The sequence below is a fragment of the Amblyomma mixtum genome, chromosome 2, assembly GCF_055824585.1.
Source record: "Amblyomma mixtum isolate Tamu chromosome 2, ASM5582458v1, whole genome shotgun sequence".
Taxonomy (NCBI): Eukaryota; Metazoa; Arthropoda; class Arachnida; order Ixodida; family Ixodidae; genus Amblyomma; species Amblyomma mixtum.
The window spans coordinates 90,088,381-90,105,863 of NC_143013.1; the positions used below are offsets into that span (position 1 = coordinate 90,088,381).

At 50.1% G+C, this 17,483-nt stretch overlaps 2 protein-coding genes across 2 annotated transcripts in view; both read left to right on the forward strand.

Moving 5' to 3' along the window:
* The window catches only part of LOC149360102 (uncharacterized), a 28,612-nt gene extending 19,025 nt beyond the window's left edge, over positions 1–9,587 (forward strand). Inside the window, exon 7 of the mRNA XM_089567786.1 lies at positions 9,441–9,587. Coding sequence (XP_089423912.1) covers positions 9,441–9,456 — 16 coding nt within the window. The 3' untranslated portion in view covers positions 9,457–9,587. The remainder of the gene's footprint in view (positions 1–9,440) is intronic.
* LOC149360103 (uncharacterized) lies at positions 9,524–17,301 on the forward strand. The gene is made up of 2 exons (XM_089569194.1): positions 9,524–9,787; positions 16,625–17,301. The coding sequence occupies exons 1-2, from the start codon at positions 9,644–9,646 to the stop codon at positions 16,925–16,927; spliced, it is 447 nt and encodes a 148-aa protein (XP_089425320.1). The 5' UTR covers positions 9,524–9,643; the 3' UTR covers positions 16,928–17,301.
* Positions 17,302–17,483: the final 182 nt, after the last annotated feature.

A 17,483-nucleotide genomic window follows, 5' to 3' on the forward strand; every position in this document is an offset into this window, starting at 1 on the left:
CTCCCAGCGATCTATGAATGTAAAGTAGGCAAAGACAAATTCCGAATATTGGGGCATTAACCTATTAAAGCCATCGCCTCATGCTCTTTAGGCGAAGCTAGAACTGAATCAGCGGGAACAGAAAAAGCTAACGCATTCACACGACCCACCAACGATTGCCTAAGACTTTTTTTAGTGCGCTAACACTTATGGTGGTCATCCCCTGCATTTGGGTGCTGCTCACTTTCCCACCGTGTCAGGCGACATGCAGCCAATGTAACATTGAATAGGTTGGGGCAACCAAAAGGAAATAAAAATAATAGACCCCTGCCTGCACCGCTTACACACAACAGGCTTAACCCAATTGAAAAATAAAAGAGGAGGCCCGTAGGCAAGTTGTAATTTAACCACCCGTGGGTGGAAAAATAAAATAATAGGGAAATGCTACATTAGCGACCCACAGCCGAGACAGCGGGCCCGGGGAGGCTCCCCTGACCTCCCCTGGGAAGTAGCGGAAAGGGAAGTGGGACGTGGGAAGGGAATGGGGACAGCGAGTTTTTTGCTCTGATCCTTCAATTATCTCGACTCCATTACTGGCCCGCCTGGCCAGGACAGGGAGAGCATCGAGATTGCCCAATGGTGCGGCCCCACTCACGGGATGCCCGACCACCCACCATACGCAACGGGCTCCGACCGTCGGAGACAGGAAAACCTAACACGGGGTCAGTAGCTACCTGGGGCTCCTCTTGCTCACTAGAGGGCTTTTCCCACCTGCCGGCTACTAGCCGTCGAAGGTTTTTCGCGGTTTTTCGGACACCGGAAGTATGTGTGATAGTCCCGGCCAGTGGAGGTCCAGAACGTCAACGGCCTCGCGGCCTCAGAACTGGTCGCTCCAGGGGGACCCATCTGTGCTTCCTCCAACCATCCATGCACTTATTTCCTCTCCTAGCTTACTCTTCTCCTACTGAGGAGAGAGTGTTCAAGGCTGGGCGACCGGGCCACTAACCAAGAACGTGGCTTAGGATGAGATGACCCGGGCCTACTCCACCGGTACTCCACACATCTTCGGTTTTCGCCAGACTCTTACGAGGCTGTACTAAGCCCTCATCCCCCGGCATCCCGCAGGCGGTTAAGCCTGCGGCCGGCCGTAAGGCCGCTTCCCCGAGGCGGCGGTCCTCAGAGCCTGGCCACTACGAACCCCCGCGCGGACCTGGTTTCTCCGTAACCAGAAACCGACGCGTCGGTAGCCAGACTTGCACGCCCCCGCGCGCAGAGGAAGGTAGCATGTATTTGAAAACCTTTTGGCGTTTTGACATGCCTTCCGGGCCGGATTTCGTGGGTCCAACCTGAGTATAAACCCAGGCCTGCCTCCGCTCAGGCATCGGACCTCACGTGCACGACTGGCCCTCACAGTCGTCTGGGAGTCGCTGCCACTCCCATTGGGGGTTTGCATCCCCAGAGGATGGGTCCCGGCTATCCCATCCCCACTGCTGGCATTGCACCGAAACAAAGCCTAGTAGCCGAAACTACACCGCCCCTTATCCGGTGGCGGGGGGGGATACGGTGAGAGGCTGCTCGGGAAGGGCAACGTGGGTCGCAACCCAAGTCCCACCACCGTTGGCAACACCTGCCATAGCACCTGCCTTGTGCCACTGCGCCACTGTTCACCTGCCCACCCGGTGTCTTACTTGCCAAGGTGTAGCCGGTGATAACCTTGATCGCTAATTAGGTGGCACCGCCCCTAAGCGCACCGAGCTAAGCGGAATGAGCAGCAGCGGTTAGGTTAGGAGGAGAACGTGATTCGAATGATGCTCGCACAGTAGCTGAACGGAAGAAGTTGGGGTGGTAATTTGGTGATACCGTGGTATCGCATAGTAGATGGCAGCTCCAACCGACAATTTACGCCATGATAGCGCACATATCCGCATTTGGCCTAATTGCCGAGATCAGGTGTCATTTTTTTTTTAATTTGATGCTTTGAACGACATAAGGGATACGAGAAAAACCTAGGTCATGTACTGCTTGCCGAGTTTCCACCACCGTATTTTAGGAAGAAGTCGAATGAGGATGTCAAGAATGAAAAATCGACGAATCGTAAAGAATGAGAAACCAAAAATTAAATTGACTGACGATTTAGCGTGCCTAGGCCAAATTCGAATTACGTGCGCTAGCACTTGGGTTCTCACTTCGGTCTTGGGTTCGAGTTGAAGCCTAGTTTACAAGGTCGAGCAGGCATGAGACAATGATCGACAAAACTGAACTGTACTATGTGCTCTTCGGGTTAGTGCCCAATAAGTGGCGGGAACACTCAGGCTCCGCCTTAAGGTCATGGAGGAATAACTTTAATGGTTTATTGCCCCTACATCCTGAATTGTTCATTCTTTTCTTTGCATTCACAGATCACTGCAAGTCTTGATATCACTCCTGACGCAAAGGTGCAGGTGTGCAGATGTAGCGGTTAAGCAAGGCGCCACTCCCCTGAGTGTGGCAGCGAGGCTACTGAGAAGCTTGCTCTTCCCGAACATCCCCTCTCGATTAATCATATTAATAATTAAATCAACTTCCATCTGCCACGGCGGTCAGTTTGCTCCCAATCCGTTGGAGAGGTTGTGATGACGTCTCAAGGTCACGTGACCTAGGTGTCCCTCCTGCTACCCGCACGGGTGGCACCTAGGCACACAACTCTACAAGATCACAGAGGGACCGAACAGACAACGGCTACGGGGCTTAGGGGAAACTCCTCTGCTAGAAGAATAAAATAATTGGCGCGGAGCACAAGACGTAATTAGACAGCTGTTGATGCAAGTGCACGAAATACTCACCGGGCATAACGAAGTCATTTACTGGGAGGATATTAAAAAAAGAATGCAGGATGGGTAGACACATCACGCACCTATATAGACAAGTGTGAAAATCGGTAGGCCCTGATGCACACTTACATGGACAAAAATTCACGTCTAAGCAGAGCGGTAAAGAACACTTTCCGTGAAATGTGCAAGTATGATTCTCATGAAGTCTATTCGAAGTTCTGGGATTTCCTTTCCATAGCATTTGCGTTCCATAATTAGCTCCGTGGCTTCTTTAACCGCAGGAGCGTAATATTCGAATCGCACACGCGTAATTCGTTAAACCCGTCGAAGATAGCTTCAACGCCCTGTCTTATGAGAACATCACCAATCTTTGCAAAAGTATCATCATTATCATCGCTGCCGTTGTAGAAGTCATCGTCAGTCGTTGAAGTGAAGCTGAACGATGTGACTGGCTAATCGGAGAATGTACAGCCTTTGTCAAAAGTTTGGAGCCCAGGGGGTTTGCTTCTGAGCCACACTGTCTGGTTCGTAATGCATCTCCAGCGCTCCAAATTTGCTGAAGGTAAGAAGATTTCTGGTCCTGCCTCCTCCAATGGGTAGGACTACCATGAATATTACAGGAGTCCCACTGCGAGGCTTAGAAGCAAACACCCTGGGCTCTAAACTTTTGACAAAGACTGTACATACATCGTTGACCTAACGGTGCGCAGACGAAGCTGCAGTTTCTAGTAAGCGACCAGTAGTTTCCTAACATGTCATAATTTGTAGCCTTTTTTGTCTGTTCTGAGCGCCCCACTCAGGTCCACGGCATGGGCATACCTTTTGAAGCGAAAGCTTCTATACGGGACCTCGTGCTTCGATCGCCGTGTGCCTAGTTTTGGCCTTCAGCTGAGTTAGAGGTCAAGCCATGAAAAAGGGAAAAATAAATTGAATCAATGTGAATAACTGGGAGTCGAACCCGCGGCTGCGCGAACAGGTCTCCTTTAAGGTCCGCTCAGCGAGGCCTCTAGGCTATCGCCGCAGCCAACACGCCTCGTGTTAAGCTGCGCCACACTCTTGCGCTGTGCATTGGAGGGTGTCGTCTTCCTCAACTGCCATCTGCTCCATACCGCGGCACTGCCTGTTCACCGTCGTCTTCTACGCAGCACAAAGCCGTGGTCCGATTGGAATGTAGTAAACATTATCTGCTGCAATAGGTCGCAGCGTTCATTGTGTGAGCAAACTCTCGCGATCAACCAAGCTGCCACCTGCCAGGGTGGCAGGGTGGGTGCAACGTCTATCCAGTGTCTGGAACGCACTCAACGTTGCAGTCGCCATGCTGCTTATAGTTGCCCGATACGCCATAGCTTTCGCTCTCTAACGACGTTCAGCAGTAGTTGAACCGCAGCTATTTTTTTTCTTCCTCCCGAGTATAAGACAAGGCGGAAGGGGAGAGCCGCGAAAGGGCATAAGTGCAGGAAGTGAAGTCTTTGTGATAGAGCGCAACGGCACAAGACCAGAGGAAAGGAAGGGACGATACACAGCGCTGCGATCACAGCGATACACAGTCCCTTCCTTTCCTCTGGCCTTGTGCCGTTGCGCGGTTTCACAAGAAATCATGTCTGACCAACGTGCCCATCAGTTATTGTAGGAAGTGGAGCCCATCTTTACTCCAGTTTTTTTGCGACGTTAGGCTTGTAAAGTGCAGTGGAATGCCTTTCTCAGCAATTTTCATTAACTCGAATGATCGCGAGAGATTAAACAATCTTTATACATGTTTTTGAACCTCATTATTTGGCTGGCAGTTACTGTGCGACATTTGCACGCGTTTTTCCTCTCTATGTGTACTTAGGGCGAACAGCACTCACAAAGACAGGCGCAAGAAAGAGCAGACGAACACTGCGCTTTCGCTGTCTCTCCTGCCACTGTTTCTATGCTCTCTGTATACTTTAGATAGCCTGGAGAGTCGATCTCTTAGTGCAACTTCCATAACAGCAAAAGGACATGTATTATCTTATCTACCCATAGCACTATCCTGGTTATGTCAACGTTTTCATCTTGGCCCGAAATGAACTTTGTCCGAACTTTGTCATCTTGTTTTTTTTTTTTGCATTCCGTTTGAGTTATGTTTCAACAACGGCTGTTGCTCTCTCGCAGGTATGCAGTTTACGCGGCGCGGGCCGTTTTAAGCTATATCGAGAACCAGTACATAAGGATGGCACCACCCAGTGTGGCGAACGATTTTCGAGCGGTATTCAACGCAACTGCATTCCACTTTTACGGTACGTGCTCTAAAGCGTCGTCGTATAACGCTATGAAAGCATAATAACTTTAGACGCATTTACAGTCTCGAAGTTTGGAGAAAAAAAATCTGTGGCTTAGCTTGGTTAAGCCCGGTAATTGCGAAAGCAATATCCGTACGTACGCCATGGTACAGCTCGTAGTGTAGCTGGTGGTGGTGCTTGTGGTTAGACTTGTGGTGATGCATCGGTTATACAATCCAATCCAATTCAATCCAATGCAATCCAAACCAATCCAATCTCATTGAATCCAATCCAATGCAATCCATTGCAATCCAATTCATTCCACTCCAATCCAATCCAATCCACTCGTATCCAATCCAATCCAATGTAATCTGATCTAATCCAATCCAATCCAATCCTGTCCAGTCCAATACAATAAAATCCAATCTAATCTAATCCAATCTAATCTAATGTAATGCAATCAAGGTCAAATGAAGGTCAATGGTGGTCACCGCCGCGGCGCGATGGTGGCCACCGGCCGCGGCACGATGGTGGCCACCGGCCGCGGCACGCAACGGCGTGAAATTGCAAGTAGTATTGCTTTCGCAATAAAACTTAGACAGTCATATATGTTTGAACTCACGACAACCACTCATATCCCTTGGAAGCCCAGTATATGTAACACACCGCAAATTTGTATGCGTCTATGCGTAACAAGCATATCGCGCATTGTGACGCGGTGGTGACAGAACATGTCACGAGGTGGCGACACGTGGGTGGGGACGACACTGTGGAGAATGGACTAGCAGACAGAAGAGCCGGTTATACGAATTCTTTATTGAGCAACCGAAGAACTCTGTGGCGACGATAGCACCAGACGTCTCGGTGCTCGTTGAAGAAAAGAATAACCGCCAATCTAGGCCGCGCTCAGACAAAAGCTAAGAACCGCTTAGAGATGGCACCAAAAGCAGTACCAATCATCTTGAACTGTGCATTAGCAGTTGCGTATAGCTGCGTTCATTAGATAAATCTGGTCGCACCTCGCGCTGCACACGAAGTGAACAAGCTGCGTGCTGGCGGCTTGAGGCATGAAGAAACAAACAGTACAAAGCTTCAGGACAATACCTGTCACAAACTGGTGGCGCTCAGTCTACTCTGTGCCTCAGTACTAGCACTTTGTTATTGGGAGATTCCAGGCACGACGGCCGTTCAGTGCACGTAAAAGTGGGCGTAAAAGATCAATGTTTCAGTTAGGTTACACATGTCAATTTAATCAAAACGATGATTACTTCAACACATTTCATTTTTGACGTCGTGGTTATGAAATCTGTCTGCCGTACTCGGCTCATATCACAAATATTTCCTTTATAAATGCAGCGTTAGTAGCTATGGGACTTTAAATCCCCCAAAACAAAAACAAAAATCTTTGTAAATGACATTCTTCCCTGAATTTAGTAAAGCTGATGCACTCGTCTCCCCGAAGAAAGAGAATATTCGAGCGAAATTCCCTCTTTTGATCACGCAAGACGCTTCCTACTTTTCGGTCTTACTTTCGGCAGAGTCATGAGGTCTAATGGCCGAAATGCAATCAAACATATGTGCAGAAGCTGGGCAGCCAACGGCTGAAGGGTCTCGAGTTGAGTTTGCCACTTCTGCGGCTGGCGCAATCGATCCATCCGTAGTTCTTGCAGTTCGCGCATCGGTATTCTTACCTAAACCTAATGCTGCTCTATGGATATCCCTGTTGAGAGTTCTGTAGTCTGAAGACGCTTAAAGCACTGCGGCCCAACGGACCCATGCAACCGCAGAGAGCCGTAATCTTACATCGTATTCGACTCTATTTTCGAGCCATCTCATTTCCTTCCTCCCCTATGATGTCTCTCCTTAAGCCTAATACCGTCTCCGTTTCACATTACGCTGGTTTGGTTTGGTTTATGGTGTTTAACGTCCCAAAGCGACTGAGGCTATGAAAGACGCCGTAGTGGAGGGCTCCGGAAATTTCGACCACCTGGGGTTATTTAACGTGCACTGACATCGCACAGTACACGGGCCTCTAGAATTTCTCCTCCAATGAAATTCAACCGCCGCGGCCGGGATCAAACCCACGTCTTTCGGGTCAGCAGCCGAGCACCATAACCACTGAGCCACCGTGGCGGCACATTACGCTGTCAATCCAAGAATAAATGGAAGGCTTCAAAGTATAACGACGTCAACAAGCTGCACTTCTTAAAAGCAATTTTTTGGAAAGCAGAGGTCGTGCAAACACCAAATGTGTTTTTTGATGAATTTTATTTTTACGGCGATAGGGTGAATCTTTCGTGAGAGAGTGCCCAAAAGAAAGGCGCTTTTTAGTGAAGAACTTTCGTACCGGTAACCAATTTTCGTTCTTCCACTTGGCACACACGCCTAAAAGCGAACTTCTTACTTTCAGGGCAGCAGAAACCTCTCTTTGAAACAAATCTTGTTTTCATACACTAAACCTGAGATGCTAAGAAACATTCCAAGCATTTTCATGCCCAACACATCCCCTTGGCCATAGATTACACAAATAAAATAAAAATAACTGTGTATTTTGGTTAGTAGAAAAAGGGACTGAAATTATTTGCTTGTTTTTATAATTTTTAATCTTGAACACTGCAAGAAATTTACCCTGTGTTTGAAAAATGATAGCGATAGCTGCTTAAGCGCCGTAAAATCCAAAACCACAGGCAAGATCAGTCCGACAGCTCTCATTCTTCAGCCTCCTGCGGACCTTAGTGCACGAAGAGATGAAATTTATTGGGCCACGGAAATTTAATGAGACTTTGCGAGTAACTCGCGGTTGCTTTCCGTTTTGGCGTGTTGCATGTCGCCGTAAACGTACGGTACCTCAATTTAAATTTGCAACAAAACCCAGTAGAAGAGAGTTAACTCAGTAACCATTGGCAAAGAAGCGAATTGTTGTCGAAAAAATTTATTTCCTCTTGAGAGTCATTCGTGGAGTGTTTTTTGAATGACGACAGTTGACTATTCTTCAGTGCTCCAGTTTTCCGTTCAAGCATTCGGCTATCCCCATGCTTAAGAATGCTGCTTTAAAAAGCGCTCTAGTAAGAAAAACCGGACATACTTAACCAACCGCCCATTTTGCTTCAAACTGTTCCAACATATATGTTACAATAACATCTTTCACCTAACAGTCTTCACCCAGAGAGCATTTAGCGAGTAGTCTTTTTCGAATGCCGAGTAAATAATCGTTTCGCTACAAGCGTCTCGTTTGAAATGTTGAGGCGCAGGAATTAGTGCTCCTTTGTTCCTGCTGTAGAGAATTCACCGTCTCAAGTAGTATGCCTATCGTAATAGCTTTGAAAAGCATTCTTGAAACTTTGGTATCAAGAAAGTAGACATCCGGATGTTACCCAAAATTGGTATAGAATGTAGCGAAGGTGGCTAATGACGCACTATTCGTTCGATATTGCTAACGCTCGATACTCAGACGCTATCTCAGCATTTTGCTCTTTTCATGTTGACACCCAGCCATGAGGACTACTTTTTAGAGCGCAGCTCTTTGGCGACCGTTCCTGCGTTCGCGCGGCATTGCCGTCGCCGTTGTCCCTCGTAACCAGCTCCGCAGCCGGGGCAGCGGGCGCCTCAAGTTGCGCGCGCTCCTGGCGCCATCTCCCGCGCGCCGAAGCCAACACGCATAGCCACCGCTGTTCCCCACTGCGAAAACCTACCGCCACCTATCGGCTGCGCTCAAATTTCGCGCTAGGAAGTAACGTAATCGTCGGCAATTTTTCACTAATGCTATCAAACTTAGTCAAATGTTTAGGGGAATCCCCCAAGGTGGAGTAGATTTGTAATAAGGGAGTAATTACTCATTGACATCCACCCGAGCGCAGCCATACGGCTACAAAGGAAAGCTATACAGCTTTCTCAGAAACTTCGTAGTTCAAGAAAAATTCGTCCTGGTCCGGGGCTCGAACCCGGGACCACCGCTTCACCGGAGCAGTCGCTATACCAAATGAGCTAACCGGGACGGAAAGCTTATGGTAGGGCGAGAGCGAATTGATCAATAACTCGAAGTGGGAACTGTGTTGGTCAGGTGTTTAGGGGAATCCCCCAAGGTGGAGTAGATTTGTAATAAGGGAGTAATTACTAACTGACATCACCCCAGCGCATCCATACGGCTACAGAGGAATGCTATACAGCTTTTTCACAAACTTCGTAGTTAAAGAAAAATTCGTATTAGTCCGGGGCTCGAACCCGGGACCATCGCTTCACCGGAGCATTCGCTCTACCAATTGCGCTAACCGGGACGGCAAGCTTTCCTTAGTGGTCTTATGGCTGCGCTCGGGTGAATGTCAATGAGTAAGTACTCTCTTATTTCTATCAAACTTACCTTTTGCTCATGTCTCACGGGAGCATCACTCGATATGAATTGTCGTTGCAGCGGACCCCTTGAGTGAGACCTACTCGCAGGCAGCCAAAATCAACACGCCATACACGCGAGACAACTTCCTGCAGAACCTGGTGCTGCATGCGCGCAGTCAAACGAGGGACAGTGCGCTGTGGTCGCCCTTCGGGCATTTCGGCACGCTGGCGCCGTTGGGCAGCGTGGTGCGTGACAGGCGCGTGTACACGGTGGTTGGACCAATGTATCTGATGGAAGATTTCTTCTACGCGGACGCCACCGAGAACAGCCTCAACCTTGCCACGCTGGGAGTATACGTGGCCTCAGAGATCAGGAAAACCATGCACGATTTTGACGCATCTCGCCTACTGGAGTGGGTTCGAAAGGTAAGGCATGCGTATGCGTATAAGATTTCGAAAACATGAGCAGGAACTACTGCATGCAATACATAAATAACCGCGTACATCTCAGGAAGTAGTTTTCAATATTAAGCTTGTAGAGTTTTTCAAAAAGTGGAGTGTGCGTCTTGTGTCAAGAGTAATGAATCTTGTTTCATCGTGGTGTCGAGCCCTGCTGAGTGGTGTGAGTCTGTGAGGAAAAAACTACCATATGGATGACCAGCTTGTGTTCTGTGTGCCCATGCGGTGGCTCACTTGTTAGTTCTACTCTCGGGGAAAGTTTAAATGAACCCAAGAGCTCGAACTAAGCCTGGTGGTGACATGCTAGCCTTGGTACTTGACGGTGTGCGCACACCTGAGGAGCGTCAGGCGGCATTACTCGACGAACTGAAGGGTATCGAGGACACGGAATACCCTACAGATACCGAATTAAAGCGTTTGACAGAGAGTACACATTTTACGCTGCTCAATGTATCTGAAATCTGACACCCGAAGCTTCGTTGTAAAATATCAGTGAACACCTCAAAACCGCAACATCGAAGTGGGACGGTGCTAAAAACCGGATCAATGGGTAAATTTTTCCTATTTTTGGCTGAGATTGTAATGCAAGATTAGTACCGGTAGCACCCGAGCAGAAGGCAAAAAAAAATTCGCTCCGAACACCAGGGTACCACTACCAAAAGCCCACATTACTAACATACCCACAGGTTGAGCAGCTTCAAAAGCAAAAGTATCTGGCCCATCTGGGACCAGAATATCGTTATCGCCACCACTCAAGACGTGAATGCGGCGAACGCGCTCGCTCGTGAATTTACTCTGAAAGCTTCCAAAGGCTCCATCCCGATGGTCGGTCACGCCAAAGTCAACGGTGAAGTCTGCAGGGGGATCATTACCGTCCATGAGCAGGAAACTTCTACCACCCTGAAATCGAAAGTCCAGTGGCGCGGAGGAGAGATAGCCTTCATCCGCAAGCTGGGGAAGTCGACGATTGCCCTGCTTACCTTCGTGGGGCATAAAGTGCCACGTTACGTGCACTATAACAGTGTGGTGACCTTGGTACGCGAATACAAGCGGACTATTCCCGCGTGTTTCCGATGCGGCACCATCGGCCACCGTGTGGACTTATGCCCGGATCCTCAACGCAATCGCTGCGGACACTGCGGCCAAACGGTCGCAGTCCTCGAAGACGGCAACTTGGAGACCCACGAGTGCACCCCTTCCTGCATCGTCTGCGGTGGCGGCCACATTACGGGCTCGCAAGACTGCAAAGCGAAATTCCGGAGGCTGCAACGACCGGGAAACCAACCGGTCAACGAAAGCAGCGTCAGTGTGCAGTGCCCCCAGGAGCTGACACCACTCCAAAAGTTCCCCCGCCTGGCAACAAGCTGGTGCAAGGCACACCCGGACCAGCGCCACCAGCGGGCGCGTTGCCCGGGCGTGTCTCCAAGTCCCCTCCATCAACAAGCCAAAAGTCGTCACGTGGTCCAGGCGCACCCGTATTCCAGAACGGAGATTTTCCGCCTCTCGAGGGCCGTCCGCTTGGCACACCAAAGAAGAGATCACAGCCAAAGGTAGGCAGCCGAGACGGGCCTCCTCCGTCCCCCCGCACTCCCCTACCTTCTTCCCCACCAACCCTTCCTCCTCCTCCCCCCCCTTAACTCTGAGGTTGCGGACCTCCGCCGTCAGCTCGAGACTCTCCGGGCTCAAAATGCTCAACTCCAGGCCAAAATTCATGCGCTAGAAACGGCTCGGTCCTCCCCGCCTATTGCCCAGGCAGCTCCGGAACCGATGCAACAAGTGCCGGTGGACCCGACATCATCTAGCTCTGACGCGCGTTTCACCGCCCTCGAAAACGCCTTTGCCGCATTAGCGACTCAGATGTCAAATTTCGGCCAAATTCAAGAAAACCTGTTCAAGTCAGTCACGGCCACGGTTACGGCCACCGTGACGGCCAATATTAAGACGTGGCTGGAGTCAAACCCCAGGCTTCTACGCCGAATGGGGCCCCTCAAAGACGCAAACCGCCCATCAATATTCAACCGCCCCATCGATCTAACCGAACTCAAGGAAGAGCCGGAACCGATCCAGCCGCAGGTGACGGAAGGTGTGCCGGCTCTCCAAGGCAGTCTCCCTTCAAATCAACATGGCTGCGTCCCCTCCCAACCAACACCCTAAAGGGCGCCGCCCCCCGCAAAGACAGCAAGTTTTTTCCCTTGTGCAATGGAATTGTCGGGGTTTCAAAAACAGGACCAAACGCGCCCACTTAAGTGCGTACATTGACAACCTTGAACACCCCGCCGCAGTCCTTGCGTTGCAAGAAACCGGAGATGCGGTTAAGCTCACGGGCTATAACGCTTTTCAACGAGACCCGTTCACCTGTATCCTAGTCCATAAGGGTTACACAGCGCAGGAGGTTGATCTCGATCTAAATTTGGAATATTCGTACGTGATGGTCTCTGTCCTCCCCCTGCGGCGAACAGATAGCCCCGCACACATACTTAATATCTACTGCCCCCCGAAACTCAAAAACATCACTTTTTCTAACATCTTTAGCGCAGCGCTAAGGATCGCGGGTCGCGACCCCCTCATGATAGTGGGCGATTTTAACGCGCCCTGTCCCATGTGGGGCTATTGCAAGGAAGAGACGCGTGGTCGTAAGTTGGCGGAACTTATATCTACGCTGGGCATCACTCTTCTAACCGACCCGGTCCACCCAACACGTGTAGGGAACTCTGTCACTCGGGACACTTGCCCCGACCTTACCCTCGTGAAACACATCCAACACGCAGAGTGGATCAACACCGAGGACACCCTCGGTAGCGACCACTGCATACTGAACACTGTCAACTACACTCGGCCCTTACGTCGCCCCCTTGCGCAAGCCAAACTTCCCGACTGGAACGCTTTCCGCCAGGCCCTCCCAGTAACTTCTCTCATGGAACAGGACTACTACACTTGGGCACAAGGACTCATGCAAACACTCCGTTTGCACGAAAACCATATCCAGCTTACGGAGCGTGCACCTGACGTGGATAACCACCTGATGCACCTCTGGGAAGCTCGCCGCAGCCTCACTAAGCGATGGTGGCGGCAGAAACACAACCGTAAACTCCGCGCTCGCATCTCTGACCTCACCCAGCAAGCTGCCGAGTATGCTGCCCAGCTCGCAGACACTAACTGGGTAGATCGATGCAACAGCGCAGCAAGACATATGTCCAGCCGCAACACTTGGCGGCTCTTCAGGACTCTCATAGACCCCACAAAAACACGCTCGGAAACACAGAAACACATCAATCGCGCGATACACAACTTTCAAGGAAACACGAAGCAGCTAGCGAACACCTTGCGCTCACAATACCTCAGTCAGGATCAAGACCCGCGTGAGCAGGATTATTCGTATGCAGGCTGCGATAATCCGGAACTGGATCAACTTTTCCAGCTTCACGACCTTCGCGCGGCTCTTGCCAAAATGCGCAGGGGGACGGCGCTCGGGAGGGATAAGGTCACAGTCAAATTATTGGCGAACCTTCCTGATCGGGCATACGAAACCCTACTCGAATATATTAACGCCATTTGGACCGGGGACACTTCGTTGCCACCGGATTGGAAGACATCATTGGTAACCTTTATCCCAAAGGCGGGGAAACCGGTAAACACAGACAACCTCCGGCCCATCTCCCTCACTTCATGTGTAGGAAAACTGATGGAAACGATGGTCCGTGACCGCCTCTCAGAATATCTCGAGAGCAAGAACTCGTTTGCCGACACCATGTTCGGTTTCCGACCCAGTAAGTCCGCACAAGACATCCTTTTACAGCTTCATCACGAGGTTCTCGAACCCATAGAACACCCACACAACGACAAAATAGTCCTAGCACTTGATCTCAAGGGTGCGTTTGACAATGTTAAACACGGCGTCATACTAAAACACCTTAGCGAGATTAACTGTGGTCCTCGTACATTCAATTACATCAAAGATTTCTTAACAGACCGCTTGGCCTATATACGTATACAAGAGACCGAGTACGGCCCGTTTGAGATGGGAACGCGGGGCACACCACAAGGCGCTGTGTTGTCCCCGCTTCTCTTTAACATTGCTATGATGTATCTCCCGGCACAGCTGGCGGCTGTCGGCGGTGTTCAGCATGCGCTGTACGCCGATGACATCACCATCTGGGCCACTACGGGAAATATAGAAGAGATGGAGGAATGCCTGCAAGCAGCGGCGAGCATAGTTGACCACTATGCCACGTACTGCGGCCTCCAGTGCTCCCCGTCCAAGTCTGAATTTGTGCATATTCGATCTTCTCCGAAATGCAAAATCTCCGTTCAGCTTTCTCTCGCAAGCGGCCCCATCCGTGAAGCGAAGGAGCTACGAATACTCGGTCTCTTCATTAATCAACATCGTAAGGCAGACACAACTCTTGCCAAACTCCGCAAAGTCGGCGACCAGGTGGGCCGAATGGTTCGCCGCGTTTCCAACAAGCGAGGAGGGTTGCGAAGTAAGGATGCGATGCGGCTCGCGCATGCCTTCGTAACAAGTCGAGTACTGTACTCGACTCCTTACCTCCGCTTACGGAAACATGACGAAGATCACTTGGAAATTGTACTCCGCAAAATTTTCAAGAGCGCCCTCGACCTCCCGATATCCACTTCCAACGCGCGACTTCTCGCGGTGGGGGTGGTGAACACCTATCGAGAACTCCGCGAGGCGCATCTCGTTAACCAATACACGCGTCTCGCCCAGACCGTGTCCGGTCGCCGCCTCTTGGACCGGTTACATATCAGACATGATCACCATACCATGGAACGGGTTCGAGTGCCAGAACTGTGGAGAAGCGCCCTCTACGTTCGACCCCTTCCGACTAAGATGAACAAGGAGGACCATAATGGCCGGCGCCAGGCGCGGGCGAATGCCCTGCACCGCCACTATGGCTCAAAGAAACACGTCTTCTACGTCGACATTGCAGGCCCCTACCGCTCCAGGGGGGAATGGTACACGGCTGCAGTCATACACGAGGGAAAACAGGTGGACGGCCTCTCGTTCAGAGCGCCCAACTCAACGCATGCGGAGGAGGTGGCGCTCGCCCTCGCAGCCTCCCATCCCGACTCTAAATTCATCCTCACAGACTCTCGAGGAGCCTGTCGTAACTTTGAGTTCGGTTGGATCACTCCACTCGCTCACCAAATTTTGCACCGCAGTACTCGCGACGGCGATCCAACTCATCGCTCAATCATATGGGTCCCCGGCCACCAAGGCATGCCAGGTAACGAAGCCGCCCATGAGGCAGCCCGCGCACTCACTCACCGGGCACCAGGCGTCCCTTGGGAGGAGCTTAACCCAGATCACAGCCCTCTCCTTTCTTTTAAAGAAATTACTGAGCACTATCGTGCCGAACACCGGCGATACCCAGTTCCTATGAAAGGACTGGGTAAAGCTGGCGAACGAATTCTCCTCAGGCTCTTTACAAACACCCTGCTGTGCCCGGCGGTTCTCAAGCACTTTAATCCTTCTTTTGACGGCCGCTGCTCATTCTGTGGGGAGGTGGCCGACACCTTCCACATGGTTTGGGCATGCAGAAAAAATTCTTCTCTCCCCCCAATCACCCCTTCCCCTACCCGAGAGGACTGGGAGGCGGCCCTACTCAGCTGCCAGGAACTATCGGCCCAGCAGGCCCTGGTTCGGCGGACTTGTGTAGCGGTCTCGACCAACGGGATCCCGGAATGAGGGACTCCGACTAGTATTGTAAGGGGTGAGACCCACTAGGGGCCTCTCCCCGAGCACCTCTCTGTACATTACCAAATAAATGCTTTTCTCCTCCTCCTCCTCCCTATATCTGCGAGGATTCATTTTTCCAAGGACAAGCAAATCATTTTTCGCTCTAAAACGAAAGTCAAGAAAGCAGCTGATGGATTTCGAAAGGGCGTAGGACAGGCTTTTCAAGTTGGTCGTTGGCAAGATGCACACGCACACGCGCGTGCTCACACGCACACGCACACGCACACACACACGCACACACACACACACACGCGCGCACGCACACACACACACACACGCACACACACACACACACACACACACTTTTCCCTACATCACGCCAAAATACATTCCCTTTCGAGAAGCTTGCAGGCAAAGCAACCCCTGCAGTGCATACAATTTTTCGAAGTAGCCAAATATTGGTGAGCTAGACTGCCTCCGGTAACTGCATTTTCGAAATTCCAGGAATCATATGGATATTACTTACTCTGGGCTACACTCCTCTCCGTAAATAAAGAACCTAAGAGCAAACGTTAAAAGCTAACTCTTCAGCAATAATTAACCGCCCTAGAGTAAGGAAACCTGAAATGTACTCTCAGGTGCTACTCCGCTAACAAAGCTGTAGCGCAAAAAGGGATCGTCTACCTGAGAGCCTATTTTTAAATATCGATCAGCATCTTACGTAAAACACCCGGTATATTGCGTGGATTTCAAGAAGCAATCGGTGGCAAGGCTCTTTGTTAACAGTTGCTACTCTCGTTCCGGTGCATTTCTGCCCAGTTTTTTTTTCTTTTGCATCCAGCATTTCATGATTAGCCATTCGCAAAATAACTATTCCACCTAGTATACCAGGCAAACGCTAGCGCTGCTACATAGGATTGCCTTTTCATGTACGACTCTAATTTCCCGTTTTGATAACTCGTTCTAGTTACGTGAAACGCCTTACTATGTGTGCATATTCGTTCCCGCGTTTGTGCAGGTGTGTGTGTGTGTGGGGGGGGGGGGGTTGCGTGCTCCAGGAAGTTAGAATTAAGGCAATTATTTGAATTCCAAATTCACACTTCCAGATTCAGGCCTGCCACAAAGCCAACGCAAAGCTGCTGGGCTGGGAAGGTGCAGCTGATGGCGAGGAGGAGTTGGACTACGACGCTGCGCTGCGACTCAGCGTGGCCTTCGGTGCCGCTTCCAGCCAGGATGGCAGGCACCGAGAACGCAACCGCCTCTTCTTCCAGCGGTTCGCGTTGACCAACTGCGGAACCAATGCGTCGCGTGCGAGGCGCCTACAAGTCAACCACGCTGTGCAGAATGTGCCGGATTTCGCAGCGGTGTTCAACTGCAAGCCGAGCGGCTTCACACCGTGCCATGTTTAAGATAATTTTTTTAGGATAATAGCACACTTCTAGAGGGGCGTTTCAGATACGCCTCAGAAAAGGCGTACCTGGTCTATTCCTCTGAAGAGGTATTCAAAGATTGGTAGGAGGAGTTAAGTGTTACCGCTGTCTAGCCAACAGTTTATTTTGACTAAATGTTAACCTCACAAAGGAGTTAGCACGGCAGTTGATAGAAGTATTATTTGGAGATTAATTTATAATACATTTTTGAGAAGTACGTGTTTGTTCTTTTCAAGTAATTATCACGGGAAATTTTTGAAGCAATTTTTCTTACTATAAGTTAGCATTTATGATGCCCAGATGAGTATATTTCACTACATAAGGGAGCCCATTTGAATGCAGCACTCGTATGAAATACTCATTTTAGAGCTTAATGTACCAGAATAAATGCTTCAATGAAATTACAGTGACTGATTTCAAACAATACTTTTATTGGGCACAAAACATTCCATTCGACTGTCCGGCGGCTTGCCTCTGTGATAGTTTCACAAAAATAGAAGGTGTTCGGAAAGTGGTAGCTTAGAGAAATGCTTAT